General features: G+C 36.3%; 2 protein-coding genes across 2 annotated transcripts; one reads left to right on the top strand and one right to left on the bottom strand.

The window, feature by feature from the left end:
* Positions 1–2129: 2129 nt before the first annotated feature.
* On the top strand, positions 2130–6989 carry LOC132051459 (CDK5RAP3-like protein). The gene is made up of 10 exons (XM_059442529.1): positions 2130–2330; positions 2436–2570; positions 3309–3403; positions 3496–3590; positions 3696–3831; positions 3940–4092; positions 4203–4757; positions 4990–5198; positions 5936–6068; positions 6664–6989. Exons 1-10 carry the CDS (start codon positions 2270–2272, stop codon positions 6784–6786), a joined length of 1695 nt encoding a protein of 564 aa, XP_059298512.1. The 5' UTR covers positions 2130–2269; the 3' UTR covers positions 6787–6989.
* Positions 6990–7664: 675 nt separating this feature from the next.
* LOC132054335 (protein STRUBBELIG-RECEPTOR FAMILY 2) lies at positions 7665–12416 on the bottom strand. Its single transcript, XM_059446377.1, has 17 exons — positions 12292–12416; positions 11851–11984; positions 11628–11760; positions 11469–11540; positions 11320–11385; positions 11154–11225; positions 11005–11076; positions 10642–10713; positions 10498–10563; positions 10355–10420; positions 9950–10278; positions 9427–9695; positions 9075–9340; positions 8737–8884; positions 8484–8623; positions 8252–8408; positions 7665–8105 (listed from the first exon to the last, which is right to left on the bottom strand). The coding sequence occupies exons 2-17, from the start codon at positions 11948–11950 to the stop codon at positions 7902–7904; spliced, it is 2232 nt and encodes a 743-aa protein (XP_059302360.1). The 5' UTR covers positions 11951–11984; positions 12292–12416; the 3' UTR covers positions 7665–7901.
* Positions 12417–12693: the final 277 nt, after the last annotated feature.

The following is a 12693-nucleotide window of genomic DNA, read 5'->3' as shown; positions in this document are numbered from 1 at the left end:
ATGATTCGGATAAAAGCTACTGGGTTCGGCCTAACCCACACCCAAAAGGCTGGCTCCGCCCCTGACCGTGTCAACAAGGAATATGTGCTGGACACATGTCATGAATTCAAATTATTGAGGTCCAAAGATTGACTTGGAGACGCCTTTAGCCGTTTTCCTAAAATTACTGATTGTCATGCCTGTATTCTTACAAAGTTCAATCTCTTCTTACTTGAGTAGATTATTGTGGTTATTAAGGTCTCGATTTTGATATATATGTAGTCGTTTATTCTCATTACTAGTCTTTGGACACAGACTTTTGCACGTGTATTGCAAATCAATTAGCTAGTATAGAATTTTTAAAATAGCATAGACACCATTTGAGTGACTTGATTACCGGATGCAAAATGATTAAATATTCTCTGAACCTAAAAAGTTGAAATAAAAATGAAGGAATAAAATAGAAGCAAAGGCTCTACACAAATAGATACAATTTAATACTCTTAATTAACAAATTAGTTCTATGGGATCCTGACCAACAAAGTGCAGAAACTTTTGATCATAAAAGAGAGGAGGATGGTAGAAAATCTTTAAAGAACCAGAAGGTCCTCTAGTGATATGGAATTGCGACCATTTATTTTTTGTCAGTTTTTTCAAAGAAATAATGCGACTCAACTTTCCAAAAATTTAAAAATACTTTCAGAAAATGTTTTCACTTTGTCTAGAGCATTTGTAAGCTAAATCGGCAATATATAGTAAGATGAACTTTGTAGAGGAAATAGTAAATGAGAAAATAAATTGCAGAATGTTAGTCCTACCTGATATCTATGTAATTTGTAGAAGCACAGATTGAAATCCAATAGATTTTATTGATAGAATCACTACCAAGGCAAAATTTGGAGAAAGAAGGACAATAAATGCGCTTGGCAGCATATACACATAACACAATATATGATTTTAGTACAAGTAAAGGTTACAATCAGTGTAAGCATTAATAGTTTGTTGGTCGTGGTTTATGAACAAACATTAAACATTGAATCATGACACCAAATTAAATATTCATGAATTAGCTTGGAATAGAGAAAGATTAACAGTAATGTGTAAATGTACTGACACCAGATTTATTTAGCTTGGAATATCAAAAGGTATTTGAATTTCAAAAAATAGCTCATAATCACGTATAGGGGAAACATTGAGTAAAATAAATGAGGAATGACCTTTCAGATAGATCAAAATGAATTTGGAATACGTTGAACTTCTTTTTGCAACTCCTTAGATTATCGTTAAAGCATAATGAATTGGTTAATAAGTGATTGACTTCCTAATAAATTGTTTCATCTATCTTTTATTGGAGGTCAAATTTTCTATTTAGTACAAAAATGTTATAGAAATAGCGTTTAGATGATGGGTAATAATGTCGTTCAACTTTTAATGTACATTTTAGTAATTCAACTTTCAGACTTAGAGTCTTCCACATTTAGAATAGTATGTAATATTCGCTTGTCTTTTTCTTAATCCCCAAATCCTTCCCCTTTTTTTTTTTTTTTTTTTTTTCCTATTCTGCAACCTTGTAATCATTTTTATTATGTATGTTATCAAGTCTTTTGCTCCTTTTTAGGGTTGGATCAACAACTGGAGATACAAAAAAGAAAAGTGAAGACAACTCTTCACACTTGCTTATTTGTAAGTCTGAATATTAACTCTTGATTGCTTTCTTTCTTTTCATAATCTTTAATCTGTGACAGTCAAATTCTCATATTGCAACATGAATCCATCTTTGCCTTGATAACAACTAACCTTCTCTGCCTTGAAATTTTGGAACTTCTTTGGCTTGAAGTCTAAATTTCATCCTACTTAAACATAAAAGATAAAACTTTTGGAGACTATTGATTGACTGATGGAGATCAAACAATATTCAATACAATTATTTAGTTAATTTGGTGATCAAATAATTCATTTGTTTACTAAATGAAGTAGCTAGTAGGAGTTTTGTCACTAAACTGACATGAACTTGTTCTTTTAGCTATGACGATTAACTTTTCCAACTTAAAAAGGGGACATTCGTTGTAAATCTATCTGCAAGGCCCAAAAAGACCTTTCTCCTGTTGGGTTTCAATTAGGCCCATTGATTATTACCGAACCCATCATCTAACTTTAGTTGAGAGTTGACAACTCCAGTACTCCGTGGCGCACGTTAGCAAATAGAGAGACCCATTTCCTTGTTACCACTGTGAAATTCGGGTAATTCCCAAAACTAAATCAAGCTGTGTTTGAATATTTTTCCGGCGAAATGCAGAAGGAAGACGATATCCGCAATCTTCCAATCGACATAGCGTTCGCTCGCCTTGGAGGTAAACAAATAAACAAAATTTCACTCTAATGTCTACACATCTAAATTGTCTATTTTTCATTTCTTTTAATCCATTGTTCTCATGAATTTTCTTATTCTCATAAAGAGTGGTTGGTTGATCGGAAGAGAATTCCAGGGGACTGGCGGAAACGACTTGCCGCCATAAGAGCTAAGATTACAGCGTCGTTTGCTTCGCTCCCTAAAGACACTGATCCTTACTTTCACACTCTTTATATTGAAGGTTTGCTTCTTTACCCTTTGCGTTTTTACTTATGCACTAAAATTATGCTTTTAAGCCCTGGAACTGGATAATCAACTGTGCTACTGCTCATCATCATATTTCCGTTTCCTCAAATACTAGTATCATTTACTCTTAATTTTCTATAATTATTGTGCTGTCATACTAATCTGTAAATTGCCTGTCAACCATTTTAGAGTCTGAGGTTAATAAACCCATAATTTGTTTGTTTGATCCGTTGTATAAGTAACATTAATAAAAACAGGCAATCTTAGATCCTTTTTTCTTTTTTTGGAGAATCAGGCTATATTGCAATTTCAAAAAGAGAAAAAGAAAAAAAGAATTAGGCTATATTGATTCTTTGAGAACCCGAAAATACAAATGGAAATGGAAGTGTATTTTCTTTGAACAAAATTATTTTGTTAAGAACTGAAAAATGGTTACTTACAGTTTTGGATAGGCATGCATCTTCCTGTTTGTTAAGAACCGATAATATTTTCTTTTGTTCTTTTGAAGGATTTGAAGTATGTTTGTCATTCACTTTCTGTCCTTTAATGCCCCTTTCATGGGCCTAATTGATATAATTTGATGGAAATTTCACTTGTCAGAAAATTTCATCTACTGGCATACCATCGAATGACATTTTTGTTGCATCAATTCTCTGTGGTTCTGAAGAGGATATTTTCTACATTCTATTGTTGCAGAGCTTGAAATGTATACTGATTAAGCATTAATTTTCAGGGATCGGTTATTTGGAAGCCAAAAAAATATATGAGATTCTTCTGAAGTCAACACCAGAAAGCCGTAATATTTTTGGTCGGCTTTCAGGTGATGCTGTAAGATCAACACCCTCTCTTTCTCTCTCTCTCTCTCGCAATATGTATGTGTATTTGGTTCCAATAAAGATTTTACTTTTGACTCTTGATAGGGTGTTTGGGAAGCAATAGTGCGTGCCTATGAGAAGGAATACATTTTCCTTGGTGAAGCTGCTCAGATTATGGTCCAAAATGTTAACTATGAGATGTAAATTAACTAACTTTATCAGTCTGTGCCAAAACAAATTAAGTTATGATTGGACCGTAGTAATTTTCTATCAAGATGTCTAATAGCAATATGATTGTCGTGTAGCCCCTATCATAAAAAGCAGATTCAGAAGACACAGCAGCAACTGGCTGAATTGGAGCGCAAAGAAGCTGATATAAAAAGAAATGCAGCTCTTTCGGCATCTAAATATGTAGAGGCTTGTCAGGAGCTGGGCCTGCAGGTTTTAGCTTGCTTAACTCAATCACCATTGAATGGTTTCTTTTCTTATGGCCTTTTTCTTCATTTTTCTTTCCATTCATAATATGTTTGACCTTTCTCTTCTCTTCAGGGAATAAATGTGAGGTCAGAACTTCTAGAAACTGCCACTAAATCTCTTCCAAGCACATTTAACAGTATCTTGGAAGTACTTAATGGTGATTCTGTCTCACGGGCTATTGAGTTCTACTCAGATTTCGTTAAAGATGCTCATACGGAAAAGGATGTATGAACTTTGTGTCTTTTTTTCCATTGTTATACTTGCCTAAGTCCATTGTTAGTGCAGTATCAATGTGGTGTAGCATGGTTTTCTTAAGTTGTTTTTTCTGGTTGCAGAAAACTGTAACTGTTGTGTTACCAAATCTGAGGAGTGCTCGTGAAAGGCCCCCCTCGATTGATGTCTCCGTAAGCCCTGAAGTTCTGGAAGTTATGAATGCTCAAGCAGGCTATAGTGGCTTAAATCAAATGACTGTAGAAACTGACATTGCAGCTGATGGGATTGACTGGGATATTACTTTAGATAGCTCTCAAATTGATTGGGACATTGGCGCTGTGGAAGAAACAGAAGAAAATGGAAATGGTTTGGGTCCGTATGAGATGGTTAACGCTAGCGATATTTTGTCGTCTCCTCGTAATGATGATGTAAAATCTCATCAGACCTCAAGGGAAGATGGATTCCTAGCTCCTGAGGTCTCTGCATCAGAAATATCATGGGATATAAGTGTTGACAATCCTCAAGTTGATGTGATTGAAGCAGACAGTTCACAGAATAATGCTGCGGAACTGCATTCTCTTCAAAATAATTTAACTGCAGACTCAGTAACTATCCATGACAGGAGTCCTCTACTGGAGACAGAATACAGGAATAAGATACTTGATGACTTATTTGAGGTCTGTATGAATGGTATTATCCTTTTTTTTTTCATGATTAGTGTCTTTTAGACGTTTCTTTCTTTCTTTGGCACTAGTTTATCACCTTTTGCTCTGGAAATAGGCCCTACTATTGAGGCAGCTTTATTAGGTTGTCGCCCATTTGGACTTTCAATGTCTTCTGTTGAGTCATTTTTCGTGGTGGTTTAATGGTTTCTGACATCTGAACTTCTGTCTGATGCTTGACCATCAGGTGAAAGCCTTCTTGAATCAACGGTTAATTGAGCTAAGGAACGAAGATACTACGTCTTTACAACATCAAGTCCAGGCAGTTGCTCCACTTGTTCTGCAGCAGTACTCTTCTGATATTATTCAGACAATGCTATCTGACGTTTCCTCAGCCATTTCATTGCTTACAAATAGGAAAACAAGGGATATGATCATGATCCTCAACTCCAGAAGGTACTGATTAGTTATGGATTCCGTGAATTTTGTTTCCTGTGCAAGTTAATAAAGTTTCTTCCTTTTCCATATCTTTCTGACATGCTAAGTTCTTGAATCTGCATGCCACGTACACTCTTGATTGACCCAAGTACAAACCTTGTTGAGTGTTGCTCTTTGTCAAGAGGGAAATGATAACTTTGCCAAAATATCGTGTCTGCTTCCCCAAGGAAAACTCCACCATGTTGAGTCGGTGGTACTTGTGATGAGCCATATAGACAACCTCTAGATACTTTTGCTCGGACTTGATGTCATGATGAAAATTAGGTTTATGAGAAAAAAAAAATGAGGACATTTCCACCATATACTTTCTTTTTTTGTTCCAAAGTAACTCTACTTCTTTAAAAAAGAACGTTCTACCAAACATATACTGTATTAACAGAGCAAGTTACATTAAACCTATTATGGATAATATTTTTCCCTTATCTGTTTCTGTGAATGTGAAATATATCTGGTAGCGCCCAATCCTTTGTTTTAAACACTAAACTATACATAAACTCTATACGTTTAGTAATCTATTTACTGATGAAGAGTATGGCATTCAACATCTGATAGTGTAATAGTCCACTTCTGTTGTCATCATGATGAAATATTGCTGTACACGTATTCAGATTGTTATTTTATGAAGTTCGTGTACTGCAGACTTAACTATTTGTGTTGAAGTTGCATGCTGATTGCTGTATTTATTTAAATTCCAGATTTTTGGATCGGTTGGTCAACACTTTGGAGGAGAAAAAGCGTCAGGAAGCCAAGTTTAAGGACGGATTGAAGGACTTGTCTAGTAGGCGTATGGAACTTCAGAATTCAATGTCTTCATCCTGGCCAAAACAAGTGAGTTTCTTAATTTATTTCCCTTTCAATTTTGTGTAATGTAATTGCAAATATGTTATACCGTCTTAGTTGTTGAGTAGTAAGATTGGCTAATTGAGTTTAAAGTATTAGTTAGCTTCTCATAATTTCATAAAAATCATTTCTCGAATTTTGAAATGTTTCGAATCTCTGACAAGTGGCCAAGTAAATTATTGAACCTTTACGTACAGTGTTTTTAAAACTTCAACTTTTGCTGTGCTTGTATTGTCAAGCTCAGTAATTCCTATTAGATCTTCTGAACTTCAATGCTGTGAGCTTATACTATACACATTTGTTGGCTTTTCAGTTTTTTTTTTTTTTTTTTTGGATATTAACTCTCCCACAAAAAAAGTGTTACCTGTTTTGAGTGCTTTTCAACAAACACTGCAGGTTTAGAAGGGATAAACTTCTGCTAAGTTATTGTTTGCTGCTCGTGTACAGATCTTAAAAGCTCGTTCTTAGTGCTGATCACTTATAAAATACTTTTCTCAACAAAAAAAAAAAAAAAAAGGTCCCCTGACTGCCTTTTCTCTCTTGGATCCTTAATTTTGTTGTTGGATTTTTTTTCCTTATGCAGGAAGCAGCTCTTGCAAAAACCACGGAACTGAAGAAACTTTGTGAGGGTACACTTTCATCCATGTATGATGGACGGCCCGTGAATATCATAGGAGAGATTAATACATTGTTGATTAGTAGCTAGTGTTACAAGGCTGGAGCAACTCTTATACATGTTGTAGGTTTTATTGTTGTTGATACTGTACAAGTTAGAAATACACAGTTGAACCTGACGTTCGCTAAACATAATCTAGTAGATTTTTTCTTGCTTTGAACTAAATAATCAACTTCTTTGTGCTTCCATGGAATGCCATTATTCTCGGTATGCCGAGGGTGACAAACTGACAATTTCCTGCTGAAACTATAATTTCGTAAACGCTGAATGTTTATTCTAACAATCGAGACTAGTTCAGCTTTGTCAAAGGTTCGTTTTAGAAGCTCTTCAACCGTAAAGCTAGGTGCAAAGTAGATTATGCGCTTCTAACTTAAGAGGAGGTTCGGTGAAGGCAAGGTATTGAGATATGCACCTCATCGCCTAAATTTGTCAGCGGATGTACTTTATTTTTCCTGAAAACCAAGAAATTCTTCAGCGCCAGTTGAAACACGGTTCGCATTGCGCTCTTATGACTAGACGAAACCCTGGGGTCAATTTTAAGTTTGAAGTACTGTCTAGTTATTGGCTTCAAGAATCTGATCTCATGGTGTGAAGTTAAATGTTTAAATTGTACCACTTGAACTACTATACACTCTTTTTTTTTTTTTTTTTTTTTTTTTTTTTTGAGTTAAACCACTAAGCTTAGTGGGAAATTTTATATATATGAAAATCGAAAATAAAGACAAATGTGCAAAATAAAATAGACAACAAAGGGTGCAAAAAGGAAAGCATAAAGTAAAAAAGAAAAGGGGATCTGCTATTTACTCCCATGGTGAAAAGATGAACGTTGAGTTCACTAAACGGTAGAAAGAGACCTTGTACCTCCTCTTTGGTCTTCTTTTACTGAAAATAAGTCTTACCAAACAATCTTAGAAGCTGGCAAAAGCAAGACAACAGGGAAGTACTTTCTCGAAGAATCAATGTTTGCACATTAAACTCCATAAGCTACAAGCAACTTTATGTAATGATTGAAATGGAGTAGTAGCTTGAGGGAAGCCTACAAAAACTGGAGTAACGAAATTAAAAGAATTGAAATGGTTGTGAAGAAATCCTAGTATGAAAAAAACTATACAAGGTGGAGCATATATTCAGCTCATTGCAAAAGATCAGATGGAGTAGTAGCTTGCAGCAGGTGAAGCAAAGAAGCGGCTGTTGGTTGAACGAAAAGATCTCTCACAGGGGTCAACTTCAGCGCCTTCTGCTGTGGTTTTATCTTTTCCAGACTTTGCTTTTTCTTGTCCAGACTTCTGTAACAGTGACACCAGTGACTGAGCAACTTCAGCTATTTGAGGACGGAATTCCTTCTGGGGCTGCTCATATTTTCAATAGCGAAAACAAAACTTTAGAATGATTGTCAGGTGAAAACTTTATCATTAAAAGCTTTAGAAATTATCATAGTTAATTTGGGTTACAGTAGAGTAGTATGGTAAAAGAAGTTTGTAATGTATTGTATTACCTGAATGCATTGGGAGATAATGTCAGCATAAGATGAGAGAGCCCGAGTGAAAATTGTTCTATTTATGGTTGGATCAACCATCTCCAACAAGGACTCACTGTCATGAAGCTTCAAAGAAGCCCACTCCACCAGTGACTGCTCTCCTTTTGGTTTTGAACTGCATCAGGAATAAGAAAAAGGAAACATCAGCAACATGATTATGGTTTTGAACAAGTTGAGAGAAAATATAAACCTGTCAAAAGGCCGTCTTCCAGTTAAAAGCTCAAGAAGCAGGACACCAAAGGAATAGATATCAGCCTTTGGGTTGCCACTTCCGCGTTTGACATGCTCAGGTGCAACATAGCCACTATCTGCAATAGCCATCTCAGAAGCCTGTCTCGCAATGTTAACAATGACAATAAATGGTTGTGAGTATCTAGAAAAACTTGTGCTGTTTCTAGTTTGCTTAGCATTGCCCTCAGCAGTTATAAGCGAAAAGAATGTACCTTGATTTTAACACTGTTGCTGGCCAGTGGTCTTAGGATAGCTAGTCCACAATCACAAATACGAGGGTTAAGATCTTCGTCGAGCAAGATGTTGGCAGCCTTTAGATTGCTATGGGTGATGGGAGGCACACAGCACGTGTGCAAGTAGCTGAAATGTAAGTAGAATGATTAAAGCCATGAAACCATGAAAAACACAAGAGGTGAGTAAATATTTATCCTCATCCACCTTACAGTATTTGCAGTCATAATTACAAAAAAGTGAGCCATGGTGCAAAACCTATTTCAGGTGTCCAACCAGATGAATAGAAGGGTAAACAAAGCAAGTATTGTGTACTTACTTCAGTGCCCGAGCAATGCCAATGGCAATGCGGAGTCGGAGGCTCCAAATCAGAGGCATGCACAAAACATTGTGCAAGGCATCATCAAGTGTCACATTCCTTACGTACTCATACACAAGGAGGTGGTTTCCATGCCCCACAGAATAGCCAATAAGTGCAACAATATTAGGGTGCCTCAAGCGGGATGCAGTTCGAATCACTTCCATAAATTGTTCTTCCTCAGTTATGGAGAGCCTTACAGTCTTAATGTTCTTAACAGCCAGGATCTTGCACAAAAGAAGAAGAATAAGAGAACTTTGTAAATTTCTCTTTGTTAATTGCGAGAAGTTGTTAAATAAAGCTCCTAGGATACCTGTCCATCGGGGAAATATGCTCTATAAACAGAACCAAGTGTCCCTTCACCAAGAAGATTAACGGAACTGAAGTTGCTTGTGGCCAGCTGCAACTCTGCCACTGTATAGAGTTTGGCACATATTGGGATTTTGCACTTCCTGGAGAAACTTCTTCTTTTTGACATTTTCAGAGTCATGGTTGGTGCAGGTGGCAATTGCCATGAGGAAATCAGATGAGGAGAGTCACTGCTGGAGGAATCCGGGCTATCGTATTGAGCAGCTAAAGAAGCTGTGGTGCAGTGGGGAAACATTAATGCGGGATGAATTACTACAAGAAACATGCAGAATTCAGCCAAAATTTTGGTCTAGTATTTCACGGTCTGCTAGGAATGAATATCCTTTTCGACAAAATGTAAAGTGCACTACGAGCTGCTAGAGATTATCAGCTTGAAACCATTTTAGTGAAAGCTTTGACACGCGCAAGTTCAGGACAAAATGCATCTAACCTATGAAATGAAGTGTTTCTGAAAAACTATATCTGACCTTGGGGTGCACTAATTGGAAGAGACTGCAATGAACTTATGCAGCCTTCTAAGCTGTCGAGTGTCTGTTTACGAGACCGATGAGTCCGAATAGCAATGAAGACTGCCGCAAAAATTACCGTCAGTACAACTCCAATCACCATAATAACTATTCCTCCAGAGCCCGGTCTTTTCTTTCTGTTATTTCCTGATTCATGAGAAGGATATTTCTCAATGGCACTAGATTCTGTTGTTGGAGGACTAGACATATTCTGCTCATTCGGCATAACATCAGTAGGAAACTTCCAGGGAGGATAGCTTTCTCCTACGTGAAACCGATTACCCCCAATCCTGATTATTGGGAAAATGTCAAGTAGGAGGCAAAGCAAAATATACCAAAAGTAGACTTTGAATCCAGATACTTTACCATAAGCTGTTTATATTTTGAAAGCTCTCAGGAATAACACCACTGAAATGATTATCTTCAATGTTCCTGAAATTGACACAAATGAGCATATACTAAATTTTGAGAGTTTAAACTTTGATAGACTCACTAAACAGAAAACTCACAGGTCATGTAGATGAAGGTCAGCCAGAAAAATTACTGATCCAGTAAATTCATTGCTGTGAAGATACCTGCACAATACCTCATCGTTACTAATGAAATTTGCAACTGGAGGCTGAGAGAAATGTTGTCAGATGTGAAAAACTTACAATCTTGTAAGGTTCTTCAAAGCTCGAAATGATGCAGGTAGATCTCCACTGAAGTTGTTGTGTGACAGATCCCTGTTGAAGAAAATTACACTAGCACTTAGCAATCAAATAGATAGTTTCAGTTTTTTAGTGAATAAATTTTACTCCAAGGACGAAGACACACTAGATATAAGTACTCCCTCTTCCTTACTAATTCACATAGAAAGAGTGACATATCCGTGTAAGAATACATAATGCAAGAAGTATTTTAAATAATATTGTGAAAAACTCTCATCCAGTGTAAATTATTGAGGGCTTTGAAGGATCAAAGGTGCATCCAAAATACAAACTTGGAAAAGAAAAAAAGAAAGAAATATATCATACATCATTATAAGATTCTCCAAGCTACCAAAGACATCTGCCAGTGGTCCAGATAGTAAATTCTGACTCAGATTTCTGCATCAAAATAACAAATGTTAGGATTAAATAACCGAAAATACTGATGGGAAAGAAGCTGAACAGAATCTACTTACAGGTGCCTAAGATGTTTCATTGAACTCACGGAATCTGGAATGCTTTGAGTAAAATTATTGCATGCCAAATTTCTATATCCACCAAAACAAGAAGGGAATCTCAATGAGATATATTGACACTGTACGTAAAGCTAAAAGGACGAATTGACAAACATATTCATCTTACAAATCGGTGAGATTTTGGGGCAAGCTATTTGGTATCTCTCCATAGAAATGATTGGAACTAAGATCTCTTCATAAACAAAAAAAAGACTAGTTAACTAATTAATCCCAAAATTCTACATTATCCTTAAAGTCTAAAATGAAATAACTTACAGGTGCTTCAAGTGTTTTAGATTAACAAGTTGATGTCCAAGATTACCAGTGAGACTTAATCCTTCAAGTTTACTGCAGGAAAAGAAAAATAAACAGGCAAGTCAATCTGGCGTGGATTTTGTTGGTGAAAAAAGATTTATTTTCAGTAAAGAAAAATACATCTCAATGACTGATGATTGATGGCATGAAACCCCAGTCCATGATTCCTCACAAGGATCACCTCCCTCTAATTTCCAGTTCCTAAGTTTTGCAGGACTGTTTAGGGCTCTGTACAAATCTCTCAGTGCTTGTACTGCAAAATGACAATCATGTAATAAATACCCACTTTTCAAGAATCAAGAAATTACCCACTTTTCAAGAATTTCAAGGAAGTTAAATATACCTTCCAGGTCATCAGTTTGGGCAACAGTTTGAAAGAAAAGAACCCCAATAAGGAAAATTGTAAACCCCAAAATTATCTGCTTAGCCATTGTGCACAACATCCTCAAACTTAATACAGGAATTTGGTTAATGTAGCTTCAACACAAGAAAGATTATCATCAGAAAATCATCAAGCATAAGAAAACAAAGATTAAAACTACAACTCAGTGAAAGAACATAACAATCTTCATCTTTCATATTCAAAGACTACTCAAACTAATTATAATCAAGAAACTGGATATTATAATACTTTTGCATGTATGAAATTATCACAAATTCAAAATGATCGTTCTTCACCAAGAAATACTCCAGATTACAAGAAACAAAATGAAACCAGAAATCAGACATTTGTTAGAAGAAAGCAAAACAGAATTACGGAATTGGAAGAGATAGGGATGCATACTGAGAAAGAATAATTGGTGAGAGAAAGAAATGGAATGGAGTAACAGCGCAAGTACTGAACAACAATGAAATATCGTTCGAGTCCAATTGAGTCAAGCGGTTAGTTAGTTATAATACAAATGCCACCCCCCGCCCCCCTCAAACCAAACCCCACCCTCCTCAAAGGTGCGCGGGAATATTTTTTCTACTTTACTTTTCTGTTTCTATAATTGTTCTACACTACCGGTGTAACGTAACCAATAGTATCATTGTATACGGTAAAAACCGGACAACGTTTGTCCGGTGAGAACCGGGGGAAATAAAGGAAAGAAGGCAAACAGTAGAGCTTGAGCTGAAGAGGCTTTGATTAAAGTCGTCATGCCCGGTTCGACCGTAGTAGTTGGTCCGGTATCTCCATGACCGG

Source organism: Lycium ferocissimum, chromosome 4, assembly GCF_029784015.1.
Source record: "Lycium ferocissimum isolate CSIRO_LF1 chromosome 4, AGI_CSIRO_Lferr_CH_V1, whole genome shotgun sequence".
Lineage (NCBI taxonomy): Eukaryota > Viridiplantae > Streptophyta > Magnoliopsida > Solanales > Solanaceae > Lycium > Lycium ferocissimum.
Note: the sequence above shows the minus strand (reverse complement) of the source record. Positions and strands in the feature narration are given on the sequence as shown.